The sequence below is a fragment of the Microcaecilia unicolor genome, chromosome 3, assembly GCF_901765095.1.
Source record: "Microcaecilia unicolor chromosome 3, aMicUni1.1, whole genome shotgun sequence".
Taxonomy (NCBI): domain Eukaryota; kingdom Metazoa; phylum Chordata; class Amphibia; order Gymnophiona; family Siphonopidae; genus Microcaecilia; species Microcaecilia unicolor.
The window spans coordinates 429,738,131-429,752,922 of NC_044033.1; the positions used below are offsets into that span (position 1 = coordinate 429,738,131).

At 43.3% G+C, this 14,792-nt stretch overlaps 1 protein-coding gene across 3 annotated transcripts in view; it reads right to left on the reverse strand.

Annotated features, from left to right (window-relative positions):
* The window catches only part of TRIB2 (tribbles pseudokinase 2), an 80,800-nt gene that overhangs the window by 16,506 nt on the left and 49,502 nt on the right, over positions 1–14,792 (reverse strand). For all 3 annotated transcript variants that reach the window (XM_030198852.1, XM_030198854.1, XM_030198853.1), the window contains exon 2: positions 13,585–13,877. In XM_030198852.1, coding sequence (XP_030054712.1) covers positions 13,585–13,877 — 293 coding nt within the window. The remainder of the gene's footprint in view (positions 1–13,584; positions 13,878–14,792) is intronic.

The following is a 14,792-nucleotide window of genomic DNA, read 5'->3' on the forward strand; positions in this document are numbered from 1 at the left end:
TGGGGTAAGCAGCAAAAAATGTTTTGTACTTTTTTGGGATCTTGCCAGGTACTTGTGACCTGGATTGGCCACTGTTGGAAACAGGATGCTGGGCTTGATGGACCTTTTGGTCTGTCCCAGTATGCCAATACTTATGAGTTTAATTCATTATTCAGTGTCCACAGGTGAAGGTGCTAAGCTGTCAGACAACAATGAAATTGCTCTTGCTTTAGGATCTCCAGCACTTTTTTTTTTTTTTTTTAAATCTCTGACCAGGAGACATTGCCTTTGCTTTAGCAAAAACTTTTCACTGTTGTCTATCATTGGGATTGAAAGCTTAGCACCTTCACCTCTGTAGGAAATTTGCACTGCTGCTGACAGAAAATACAACCCTTAAGGCAGGGGTCACTGCTGAAACACAGTCCCGTGTCCGGTCTTTTTATAGGAGGTGCTCCCATAATAAACTTTTTTACAAACTATTTCTTATCTGCTGGAGGTCTGTGGTTCACCCCTACTTCCCATGGGCATTGTTTCTTTACGTAGGGGTTCTCTGTTTTTCACTTTGTGTGTCAATACATTATTCACCCATAAATTATGAAATGGCAACTTGGAAAGAAACACGAGGTGGAATGGATCTAATACATGTGTCACCGAACAGTGTATATATATACAGTGGTGGAAATAAGTATTTGATCCCTTGCTGATTTTGTAAGTTTGCCCACTGACAAAGACATGAGCAGCCCATAATTGAAGGGTAGGTTATTGGTAACAGTGAGAGATAGCACATCACAAATTAAATCCGGAAAATCACATTGTGGAAAGTATATGAATTTATTTGCATTCTGCAGAGGGAAATAAGTATTTGATCCCCCACCAACCAGTAAGAGATCTGGCCCCTACAGACCAGGTAGATGCTCCAAATCAACTCGTTACCTGCATGACAGACAGCTGTCGGCAATGGTCACCTGTATGAAAGACACCTGTCCACAGACTCAGTGAATCAGTCAGACTCTAACCTCTACAAAATGGCCAAGAGCAAGGAGCTGTCTAAGGATGTCAGGGACAAGATCATACACCTGCACAAGGCTGGAATGGGCTACAAAACCATCAGTAAGACGCTGGGCGAGAAGGAGACAACTGTTGGTGCCATAGTAAGAAAATGGAAGAAGTACAAAATGACTGTCAATCGACAAAGATCTGGGGCTCCACGCAAAATCTCACCTCGTGGGGTATCCTTGATCATGAGGAAGGTTAGAAATCAGCCTACAACTACAAGGGGGGAACTTGTCAATGATCTCAAGGCAGCTGGGACCACTGTCACCACGAAAACCATTGGTAACACATTACGACATAACGGATTGCAATCCTGCAGTGCCCGCAAGGTCCCCCTGCTCCGGAAGGCACATGTGACGGCCCGTCTGAAGTTTGCCAGTGAACACCTGGATGATGCCGAGAGTGATTGGGAGAAGGTGCTGTGGTCAGATGAGACAAAAATTGAGCTCTTTGGCATGAACTCAACTCGCCGTGTTTGGAGGAAGAGAAATGCTGCCTATGACCCAAAGAACACCGTCCCCACTGTCAAGCATGGAGGTGGAAATGTTATGTTTTGGGGGTGTTTCTCTGCTAAGGGCACAGGACTACTTCACCGCATCAATGGGAGAATGGATGGGGCCATGTACCGTACAATTCTGAGTGACAACCTCCTTCCCTCCGCCAGGGCCTTAAAAATGGGTCGTGGCTGGGTCTTCCAGCACGACAATGACCCAAAACATACAGCCAAGGCAACAAAGGAGTGGCTCAGGAAGAAGCACATTAGGGTCATGGAGTGGCCTAGCCAGTCACCAGACCTTAATCCCATTGAAAACTTATGGAGGGAGCTGAAGCTGCGAGTTGCCAAGCGACAGCCCAGAACTCTTAATGATTTAGAGATGATCTGCAAAGAGGAGTGGACCAAAATTCCTCCTGACATGTGTGCAAACCTCATCATCAACTACAGAAGACGTCTGACCGCTGTGCTTGCCAACAAGGGTTTTGCCACCAAGTATTAGGTCTTGTTTGCCAGAGGGATTAAATACTTATTTCCCTCTGCAGAATGCAAATAAATTCATATACTTTCCACAATGTGATTTTCCGGATTTAATTTGTGATGTGCTATCTCTCACTGTTACCAATAACCTACCCTTCAATTATGGGTTGCTCATGTCTTTGTCAGTGGGCAAACTTACAAAATCAGCAAGGGATCAAATACTTATTTCCACCACTGTGTATATATATATATATATATATATATATATATATATACACACCTAGGGTTACCATATTTGCCCTAAGAAAAAAAGAGGACACATACCCCGCCCCCCTGACACACCCGTTCCCCGCCCCCACCCCGCCCCCTATGCAAGACTTCAAGAAAACCGTAATATCTATTCCTTGTATGTCCAGGATTCCCAATGTCTGCCTGTTCACTCTTCCACTTTCATCCTGTCTTCTTATCCAGCATATCTCCCCCATGCTCAACCTCATTCCCAGTTCCAAAATGTCTCCCAGTTTCTTCCCCCCCCCCCCCCCCCCCCCCCCATTGTCTGTTAAGCTATTAGGAATGAAAAACAAAAATGAAAATATTAGGATGCCTTTGTATCACTCCATTGTGCGACTGCAACTTGAATACTGAGTGCAATTCTGGTCACCGTACCTCAAATAAATATATAACGGAAGTAGAAAAGGTATAGGGAAGACAAGAGTGACAAAAATGGCAAACAGGATGACAGACTTCCCTATGAAGAAAAAGGATAAAGAGGCTAGGGCTCTTCACCTTAGAAAAGAGACAGCTGAAGGGAGGTATGATAGAGGTCTATGAAATAATGAGTGGAGAGGAATGAGTAGACATGATGAATTGCTTATTTACTATTTCCAAAAATACAAGGCCGCCGCCTAGGGGATCATAACAAAATTACTGAGTAGTAAATTTAAAACAAACTGGAGAAAATATTTCTTCACTCACAACGTGGAATTTGTTGCCAGAGAATGTGTGGTAAAACAGTTAGCGCAGGGTTTTAAAAAGGTTTCAATAATTTTCTAAAAGAAAAAGCTAATAGACAGAACTAGGGTGAGGAAGGGGATGAGTGCTGAATCAGTACTGCAGGTGAAAGCCACATGGACTGTCTTGGAAAATCCACTTCTTATTTCTAGCATAATGCAACATTGGGGGGTGCTGACATTTTTTTTTTTTTTACAGGTGATGCAGCATTCCCCTCCCCCTCCCCTCCCAGACAGTTCCAGTCCCCGTCCTTCCCATTTCCCCCCTCCCTCTGAATTCCAGGGCCCCCCCTCTCTCTCTCCCCAAGTTCCAGGCCCCCCTGCCCTGCCCCCTCTGTCCCTCCCTTCCTTCTTCAAGTTCTAGGGTCCAGTCCCTCCCCCCCTCCAAATTTTAAAGATCGCGAATCTTCCTACAACAGTATTATTTACCTCAGGTCCAGCAGCTCAGCCAGGTTATGCGTCTAGAAGGGCAGCAAGGCGAGGCCCAGGGCCAGGCGGGGCACAGAGTCAGAGACAGACACCAAAGACCGCAGCTCCTGCACCTCCCAAGTCCCGCCACATGCATGCACCGCGCCACACTGACTCGCCCCCACAGCAGCAGCCGCCGGACCGGGATCGCAGCTCCAGACCGCCGCCCCCCGCGCTCGCTCCTCGGCTTCTCCACAGGCGCCACAACAGGCTGGACTTAGAGAGTTTGGACCAGAACATGCGCGAGCGGCGAGCCGGGCTCTCGGTGCCAGCGGGCCAGGGCTGGCTCGGCCCCGCATCACCGACTCCACTCGCTCCGGACAGTGGACTCCAGCCCTGAGCCGTCCAGACTCCAGCAGAGACGCTCATGCTGCAGCCTCCCTCGTCGTCGTCGACTTTATGGCGGGCTCAGAAGCGGCAAGCTGCAGTACAGCAGGAACTGCGCCTGCGTGCCGTGCAGCGTCATCATCAGCTGATCTTCAGGCAGGCAGGCACTGGCTGTCACACACACAAGCAGACGCTGCCTGTGTAGCCTGCCTGTGTCGGCCGGCGCATCAGAGGAGTCAGTAACTGATGATGATGATCCCACGAGTCCCGACGTCACGAAACCCGGACAAATCGTGGAAATGTGGAAATCCGCCCGGACTCCCCACAGCGCCCTCAAAAAGAGGACATGTCCGGGGAAATCCGGACGAATGGTAACCCTATATACACCAGGGGCGTAGCTAGACCTCATGGTGGGAGGGGGCCAGAGCCAGAGGTTGGGAGCACATTTTGAGTGCCGCCCCATTGCCCCCTACCTCCTCACCTCACCCCCTCACAAAAAAATACCTTTGCGTTCAGGGGTCCCCAACCCCCACTAGCTGAAACCTTCTTCAGCACTGTCTCCGGCGTAGCCCCCCGCTCTTCTTTTTTTCTGGCTCCTCCTGTGCAAGAAGAAAGAAAGAAGAGCAGGGGGCAGGCTGTGAACGCGGCTGTGCTGGAGACCGCGCTGAAGAAGGCTTCGGCTGGCGGGGGGTTGGGGACCCCTGCCAGCCAAACCAGGGGCCCAGATGAAATTTGTAGGGGCCCAGGCCCCCGTAGCTACGCCCCTGGTTCACACCATTCCCTGCTTCAGGGCCAACAAGGTGCAAGGCAGCAAGGCACTGGCTCGGGGTGCCAAAAGCCTGCCTCACTGGCTGGCAGCACGTCACTCCTGCTGATTTTAAAAGGTGAAAACCAGCGCTTACTGTATTCTCACCTAAAAAAAAAAAAAACAGCTACATCTCTGCTGCCAGCAAAAGCACCAGCACAACAGAGATGAACACAGCGACAGGAGCAAAAGGAGCATGCTTTCGCCACTGTGTACAGGATTAATAGGAGAGGGAAGAAGCAGGGATGATGCTGGGCTGGAATGGAGCTTCTGCTGCAGTTCATATTGCAAGGCTGGCCCCCATGATAGGAAGACAAAAGCAGAAAGTAGCTGAGGGTGCCGCCACCCATTGAGCTGGCCCTGCCTTGCTTTCCCTGTTCTATTTTACAACTTCAAAAGCTATTAGGTAATGAATAGTTTGGGGGATGATTGTGAGATTGTATCCAGCCTACTGAAACTATTAAGATGTTCTCTGGTTTCTCATTTTTAATTTCACCTATGAGTTGTACAGCTCAGAAGGACCCATAAGAGCCACCCACACCCCTCTTAGGTGTAAATGATTTAATGTGTCACCAACAAGATCTTTCCCTGCTGAAAATCAGAAACACAGTCCTTTCAAGTCCACAGATAAAGGTTCTGCCTACATACCAAAAACTTGAATTTCAATGTTTTCCTCTTAATTTTTTGGGTGACTCAGCTTACACTGCACTAAGTCTTCCCTAAAGCTGATTAACAGCTTTGCCCAAGTCCTCGAAAGCTTGTTTGTTCAGTGTTCATGCTGAACAAGGGCAAAAGGTTACTGCCACCATGTGTAAATCAGCTGACTGCTGTAAAAATCTTGGGCAAGAGAAGGAAGACATTCTGAAATAGTTACTAAGTCTGTACAGGCTAACCAATAACTTCTTGGCTAAGAGTTCAAACATTCTCAAACTCTGGTAAAATCTTGGCCTAAAAGGAACTTTTTAAAGTTAAGTAAGTTAAAAACTAAAATTATCTGGTTTGATGATACCGATTCTTCACCTACTGGTGAATTTATGCTTGACTCAGGAGAAACTTGGAAAACTGAACAAGAGGCTAAAGTTTTAGAAGTCCTTTTTAAGCCACAGATAACTTGACAAACGTTTTTCTTAACGTTTCATCAGCTAAGAGTGATAAGTTCATCACTGAGTATGCAGTTTCAGAATTGTGTCATTGGAATGCTTTTGTGTTTCACTTACATATTCTGATAGTTGTCAATATTTGCTCTTTTCTGATCTGAAGAAGGGGGGGGGGGGGGGGGTTACCTTTGAAAGCTAATCAAAAATGTAATAAGTTTGCCCAATAAAAAAGGAATCATCTTATTTTCTTTTCTGTTTTGTTTTATATCTATTTATTACCTTTAAAAGTGGACTAACATGGCTACCACACCACTTATGACACCATCAATTCTTCCGCAGTCAGATTATTGCAACTTGTTATACTGTACAGTTTCTTTAAAATTACAAAGAAAGCTTCAATTTCTTCTACTGCTGCCAGACATGTATTGCCTGGGTAAATCTGAAAGGGCCTCTCCTTCGTTGGTGTCTTTGAATTGGCTTCCAATTGATTCACTAATTGTGTTTAAAATTGCTTGTCTGATTTTTAAGACTCTTAGGGCCCTGTTTACTAAGCCGCGCTGTAGGCGCGCAAACCTTTTAGCACGCGCTAAAACTTAGCGCACGCACGCTAACGCTAGAGACACCCATAACAGTGTCAGTACAGTGTTTCCCAAGTCGTTTCTAGAGTATCCCCCTTGCCAGTCAGGTTTTCAGGATATCCACAATGAATATGTATGAAAGATTTGTATACAATGGAAGCAGTATATGTAAATCAATTTTATGCATATTCTTTGTGGATATCCTGAAATCCTGACTGGCAAGGGGATACTCCAGGACTAACTTGGAAAACACTGAGTTTGTATGCGGTAAGAGCAATGTGTTTGGTGCCAAACACTATCCATGCCCATTCCCCACCCAGATCTGCCCCCTTCCAAAGAAAAATGGCCCTGATGCTCCACTTACCATGCACCAACTGTAAATATACTGCATAGGCTGTTAATGCTGACAGCGAGTATTAGCTCTGTATTTCAGGAAGACTGATTATCCGAAAACACGGAGAACTAATATTGACAGAGAGTATCAGTTTTAACTTTCTGAATATACGGAGACATATCTGACGATAATTCAGTTGCTTTGGATTACTTTAAAAATACCTTCTCGGAGATCACGTGACGCTATGCACAGGAGCGGACGCTAGTCGAATTGCTCCTGCCTTCTCCTCAAGAATCGAGTTGAAAAACTCAATCTAAAAGCGTTTGTTTGATTGTTATCGGCAAGAGGAAGCTTTGGGAAACGTTAGAGGATTTACTTACTATCGATTCAAAAGCTAATGGCGACCAAATCAACCAGAAAAGAGAAAGATAAGAACCGGCAAGCTGAGGACAAAATGGCGGCGCCGGCGAGCCCGGGAACTTCAGCGGTTGGATCCGCATGGGCCGCCGAGATAGTGGGCGAAGTCACGCAAGCTTTGGAAGCTATTTTGGAGAAAAAACTCAGCTCACTAGACACTAAGTTAGAATCGCTGCATAACAGTGTAAACCAAATTCAGCTAGAAATGGTGACTTACCAACAGCGAGCCAGTGATACTGAAGATCGCGTTGGTACTTTAGAGTCAGAAGTAAATCAGCTGAAAAAAACACTTGCCTCTTATGAAGAAAAGCTTGAGGACTTAGAAAACAGGTCAAGACGAAATAATCTTCGGATGGTGGGTCTGGCGGAGGGACAAGGAGATCGAGACTTAAGCAGATACTTGGAAACATGGTTGGCAGAGGAACTTAAACTACCGGAATCTTTGGGCCCGCTGAAAATTGAACGAGCTCACCGTCTAGGCCCAAAGCAGACGGCAGAAGGTAGACCACGGGTAGTCATTTGCAAAATTTTAAACTTTGCCCATAAAAACGCGATTTTGCAGGCCTTAAGGAATGGGAAAGAACTGCACAGTGGAAATCGCAAAGTATTATGTTTTCAAGATTACTCAGCAGCAGTGGCAGCGCAAAGGAAAAAGTTTTCGCCAATCTGTTCTGAACTCGTCAACCGGAAAGCTAAATTTGCGCTGCTATACCCGGCGAAATTGAGAATTAATCATCACTCGGGAATAAAAATATTTGACTCAGTGGAAACAGCAAAACTTTTTGTACAACAGATGGAAAATGGACAATAATGCGGTGAAATGATGCGATGCAATAAAATCTGAGATTGAGAATAATTTGTAAGGGGACTGATTACGGATAAAAAACGCACCAAGAAATCATAAAAAGTCTGCATATAGACCCTTAAGATATATCCCACTGGGGAAACTCAGCGGGAAGAGTAAATTAAAAGATGAGGCTATATCAAATAGTCAAGGAGAAGATCATAGAGACTAAGACAGTTGATGATAAATGTCGTTGGAAACTGGACTATTTTGGTAAACCTTAATAATTGAAGAAGGCATTATAACTTGTCAACCTGGTAAACATAGACAGAAGTAAAAGTGAACTGTTTATCAATGCTTCAGGTATCGTATAAAGAAGGGGAAATAATCTCCCAGATAGCAACTGATATGAGACATACTGAAGAGAAAAGATAGACAATTTAATTGATAAGAAAGCTTAAATGCGGGAAAGAAATATATGATAGAACGGATGTGATAGCACGATTGATATATAGACCTATATGGTTAGAAGAGGAATGAAAAACTGTAATGTTGAAATGTCAAGAGATAAGAATCATATAGAAGAATATTATTAAGAGAGGAGAAGGGGTGTCGGAAGTGATCCATTTCCTTAGGGAACAGAAGGGGTAGAGAAGGGGAACTGGGAGGGAACGGGAAGAGGGAGAACATGGGGTTGGGAAAGGGGAGGGGGGGGGACTAACTCAAGTTGTATTAAAAGTGAAATTCTCACAACTTGTAGAAGACCGAAATTTACGAGAGGGAGGCTGGAGGCTGGGCTGGCCTCTCTCAAAAGGAGAAGATGAATCTGATACAGATTGGCGGGACTTTGGAGGGTAAACAATTAAGGTAGCCTCATGGAATGTAGGAGGTATACACTCCCCTATTAAGCGCTCCAAGATTCTGCGACAGCTTAAACGTCTTGGAACAGATATAGCGCTGTTACAAGAAACGCACTTGTCAGATGCTGAGCACACCAAATTGGCTAAGTGGTGGGTTGCGGACTGTGTGGCAACGGCGGCCTTGGGCCGGAAAGGGGGGGTGGCAATACTTTTTAGAAAAGGTATAGCTGTCCAAGTGCATAAAACGATTAAAGATGTAGAAGGCCGGTTTGTACTCTGCATTGCCACAATAAATAGACAAAAAATAATCTTGGGTAGTATTTACGCTCCTAATACATTGGATTTAAAATTTTATAAAAGATTGCTTAGGCAGATCACTCAACTGGAACCATTGCCCTTATTGCTGGGAGGTGATTTTAATATGACTTGGGACCCTATAATGGACAGATCACATCCCCCGGCTGATTTAAGGCGGATTAGTACCAGAGGTCTGCCGGATCTATGCACAACACTCGGGCTCATAGATATATGGAGGACACTGCATCCACTAGACAAAGAATATACCCATCAATCTAGAGCACATGGCACCTCGGCTAGAATTGACTATTTGCTAGCTTCCCACACTTTATTAACAGATATTACTGAGGCACATATAGAACCTTGTGTTATATCGGATCATTCAGTGATTAGAATGTGCTGGAAAGGAGGAGGGGAGGAAGAGAAATTAAATAGTTGGACATTTCCAAGCTACTTGTTTAAAGACCCACGATTTGGGGAATATTTACGGGCTAAATGGACTGAATATAAGCACTTTAATGAGGGTACGGTAGACAGTTCCACCAGCTTTTGGGAAGCCGCGAAAGCAGTATTAAGAGGGGAGATAATAAGTTATGTGTCACAATATAAACGTGCCCGTGATAGGGAAATTGTGCGGCTAGAGAAGAGACTAATTAAGTTGAATAGACAATATGGTCTAACCCCATGTAGTCAGATTAGACAAGAGGTGATAGAACTACAAACAACTTTGAACTCCCTGATACATGATAGAGAAGTGAAATCTCAAGCCTATTATCGCTTTCAGCTATATAAGCATGGAAATAAAGGAGGCAAATTTCTAGCTAGACTTATAGCATCTAAATATTCATCTAAAAATGTAACAGCTATTAAAAATAAAGAGGGGAAATATCTCCACACTAATAAAGAGATTAGATCAGCGTTCCAGACATATTACCAAAGCCTTTATAAGGCGTCGGAACAAGAAGGACTTCCGGGAGAGCTATTTTTAGATGGGGTTCAGACCCCTAAATTACACGATGGGGATAGTACTCGATTAAATGCAAAAATTAATGCTGATGAGGTGACATGGGTAATAACGCAAAGTAAAATGGGTAAGGCCCCGGGCCCGGATGGGTATAAAGCAGAATTTTATAAATTGATGGGTGATTCGGTGGTCCCAACACTGGTCAAGGTGTTTAATGAATGGATGGAGAATGGTAGGATGCCAGACCAATTAAATTTGGCTAGGATAGTTGTGTTTCCTAAGCCTAAAAGAGATGAAAAACTGGTAACCTCCTATAGACCTATTTCATTAATTAACCAGGAAGCAAAATTATTTGCAAAAATTCTAGCAAATAGACTGGGGCGAGTGCTTCCTCATCTTATCCACACAGCTCAGGTGGGGTTTGTACAAGGTAGATCAGTTTCCAAAAATTTGAGGAGTATACTGGCAGCATTAGAAGGTTTGGGCCACTCCCAGGCACAAGCATTAATGATAAGCTTCGATGCTGAGAAAGCATTTGATAGAGTGGAGTGGCCCTTCCTGTACTCTGTGCTGGAAAGATATGGATTTCAGGGTGGATTTGTACAGGCGATCAGGGCATTGTATCACCAACCTAGAGCACAGGTGATGGTGAATGGGAATATATCGGAGGAGATCCAGATTAGTAGAGGTACTAGACAGGGGTGTCCGCTCTCACCTTTACTTTTTGCACTGCAGTTGGACCCCTTAATTAGAGACATATATGATTGTGCGGCGATTCCTGGGGTACAACTTAAAAATCAGGAATTTAAGCTTGCCGCGTTTGCGGATGACCTAATGATGGTTATTACAAAACCGAAGGAGACCCTGTACAATCTACTAGAGTTAATTCAAGAATATGGAGATTACTCGGGCTTTAAATTAAACATAGACAAATCTGAAGCTCTTGGGATAAACTTAGACATTCGGGCCTATTGGCCGGAAGGATTTCCTTTGAAACGTACGTGCAAGTCTTTTACATATTTAGGGATTCAACTACCGGCTAAATTGAAGGAGCTTTATACTTTAAATGTTACAAACATGTTGGAACAGACAACTCAACAGTTGGATTCATGGGGCAGTTTAACACTATCTTTGATGGGGAGGATTAGTCTTATCAAAATGGTGATATTGCCAAGATGGCTATACACATTACAGGTACTGCCCATAGTGTTATTGCAAAAAGATATCAAGCGCTTATATCGATTGATATCTAGATTCTGCTGGGCAAAAAAACGGGCTAAGATGCAGTTGAAACATATGTTGGGGGGATGGAGGCAAGGGGGCCTGGGAATACCTAATATAAAGTTTTATAATATGGCATGCCTCCTGCGCCAAACACGAGATTGGCTATACCAAACCCAGGAGCACACACCTCTAGAGATGGAGGAAGCGTTATATAGTCCATATCATGGGATAACATTAGCACATTTACAGAAAAAGGAGATACCGTATAGACTTAGACAAAATGTTCTGATATTATCACTTAGAGCAGCGTGGAGATTCTTAGGGGAACTATTGGGGGGAGATTCAAGAGTAACTGAGTATTTAAACATTAGGGGGAATCCGTCTTTCGTTCCCGGGCTGGAAACTAAAACATTTGATAGGTGGGCACAGGCAGGTGTTACTTGTATAGCTGATGTACTGGGAGAGAGAGGGGACATACTGCCACTGTCACAACTATTGGCTCAGAGGGAGCAGATCTGGGGTGATGTATACGCGCATTGTCAACTTAAACATTATATACAAACATTAGATAAAACAGCATTGCAGTGTAAACTGGGCAACAAAATCAAAAAATTCTTTGATGAGATATCTGACAACGCCCCATCTATATCCCAGATACATCGGAAGTTGTGGGAGCTGGCTCCATTGAAGGAGATAGCCACGATTAGACAGAGATGGGAAAAAGATATGAGTTGTAATTTGGAATCATGGGATATTATTGCGCAGATAAAAAATATACCAAGAATAATTGGGGGCGCAGATTACAGGGAATGCGCGTATCGAATAATTTACAGAGCTTATTTTACGCAGGTACAACTATATAAATCAGGGGGTATAGAGACAGCGCTCTGTTTGAAATGTAATAGACATGACAATACTTTATACCATGCGATATGGGGGTGTGTAGTACTACAGAGATATTGGAGACAAATAGTTACTTACCTGTCACATGTTTTGGGTAGTAGAATAGCCATGAATCCACGACAGTTGATATTAGATTTGAAGGATGAACCTTTAAGACTCAATGCTGACAAAACATTATTATATCGAAAGTTATGTCTGGTGGCGAAAAAATGTATTATGCAATATTGGACTGTAGCCAGCTCACCACCTTACTGGCATTGGCGTAACAGGGTGCATCAGTTGTTAGTGTGGGAGGCGAAAGAAGTTAAAGGACAATACAAAAGGAAAATAAGGTTTCTTAAAATATGGGGTAGCTACCTGGAAAAAATGACACAGAGAGGCCGAAGTTTGGTCATTAATACTTTATAAAAGAACCACACATTACTACAATATTGGGATATATTAATTTGAGTTAGTCAAGGGGGGTGGGGGGGGGGGGGTTAATAGGGAAGAGTGGGAGGAGGGTGTAGGGAAGGGGATAGAGGAATAAGAGGTTTTGAATTACATTAGTGTGATAAGCGGATCACTTTACATCACGGTATAACAATGGTAGATTAACAATTGTATATTTGCCAAAGCAAAAGTTGTGTTATATTGTTAATGTGTTATGACTTTCTTTTAACAATTGTGGACAATAATGATATAAGAAGGGGAGGGGGTTGAGGGGGAGGGGGGAACAGAAAAATGGGAATCAGTGAATGAAGCAGATATAATGTTATTGCAATGCTGATTGGAAAACTGAACTTTGTTGTATGAAGCCTCCAAGTTGCATTGTATTGTGCCTTTTGATAATAAAAAAGTTTAAACATAAAAATACCTTCTCCGTCATCATTGCGACCCCTGAAGTAGGTGCGGCAGCACCAAAACACGGCCCGTGTTGGGTCTTTCATGAATAACTGTTTTCACCTAAAGTTGTAGTACAGAAAGAGTGGGAAGTGGACCAATGACTCCAGGAGAACGGGAGATAAGATTTCAAAGTACCACTTTATTCAATGACTCGACACAGAAACTGTGTTTCGGCCACAGGCCTGCCTCAGGAGTCTAAAACAATAAATATTTAAACACAGTTTCTGTGTCGAGTCATTGAATAAAGTGGTACTTTGAAATCTTATCTCCCGTTCTCCTGGAGTCATTGGTCCACTTCCCACTCTCTCTGTACTGTTATATTTACGTGGGAGTTAGTGTTCATCCACTTAGGTGGATTACTCTCTCCTTCACCTAAAGTTGATAATAAAAAAACTGTGTCCCTCTTTTTAAGGCCCTTGGTGCTTTTTTTCTTTGATTGGAGATTTGCTTGTACTTCGCTCCCTCTCTTTGCTATACCACATACAACAATGTGACAGACATCAGTTTTTTCACTACTCAAAACTTCACAGATGTCTTAAATATTACATTTAACTACCCACTGCAATCATCCCACATCCAGAATAAAGACAAGAAATCCCGTATGGCTATTGAGATTGAAGTCTTACCTTTCATCATCTTTGAAAACAAATTTTCTCAGCTTCAGATCTCGCAGAACCAGCCCCCCATCGTGGCAATGTGCTACAGCTGAAGCAATCTGATAGAAGAGTTTGGCTGCCTCTTCCTCCTTCAACTTTTTGCAGGTACGGACAAAAGAATGCATGTCCCCATGGCTCTTTTCAAAGAACACATAGGTTTTTGTTTCTCCAAGAATGATTTCAGTAATTTGGTTGATATTGTTGTGCACAGGTAGACAAAAACAAGGCGCCAAAGACTCTTGATAGCAGCGAATATCGAACACCTAGAATACAGTAAGATCAACATTAAGAAACCAAGAACTCTGCTATTTCACACAATATGAACACTTCAAAAAAGGATCTTGTAACTTTGTTCTTAATAAATCTGGTCTCTTATATTTGTGTTCACACCAAATTTTAAATTTAAGGACTGATGGTGAATGCAGGTACCCATTTAAATGAATTCAGGGGACAGGGAACAAGTTATGAAAACAGAACTAACCAACTTGTGTGTTCAAGAAAAAACAGACTAACAAAGCACACTTGTTTCCAGGAAAGGTAACAATGGTGTCCTTTGTACAGAAAAAGAGAGTATAAGAACCTGCTTATATTATGTTAAGTCGAATAGAAGTAAGGTATACCATATGCTCATTCATAAACTCTTACTCTTTCCATCACGGTTGGGCATGCTTAAAATGTGCTACATTAAGAACAAAGTCTGCATAAGGTTAGTGAGACCAAAGTCACTTAGATCAAGCAAATAGCATACCAAAAGTCAACAGTTAAAAATCACATGAGTCATTCGTAAGTGGTGGCAGCATATACCTTCCCCTTTGAAGCCAACCTTTTAAAATAGCTGCAACAAAATTGATTTTGTCTAGTGTTCTAAGAACCTTTTTTAATTTTTTAAATTTGGACTTTGCTCACACCTTTTCTGTAGTAGCTCAAGGTGAATTACAGTCAGGTACACTGGACATTTCTCTGTCCTTGGAGGGCTCACAATCTAAGTTTGTACCTGAGGAAATGGAAAGCTAAGTAACTTGCTCAAGGTCACAAGGAGCAGCAGTGAGATTTAAACTGACCACCTCTGGTTGTCAAGACAAGTGCTCTAACCACTAAGCCACTGCTCCTCCACTCATTGCTCAGTAAGGGCTAGATCAATAGATGGCAGTGAAAAATAATTGGCCCTCAACACTATA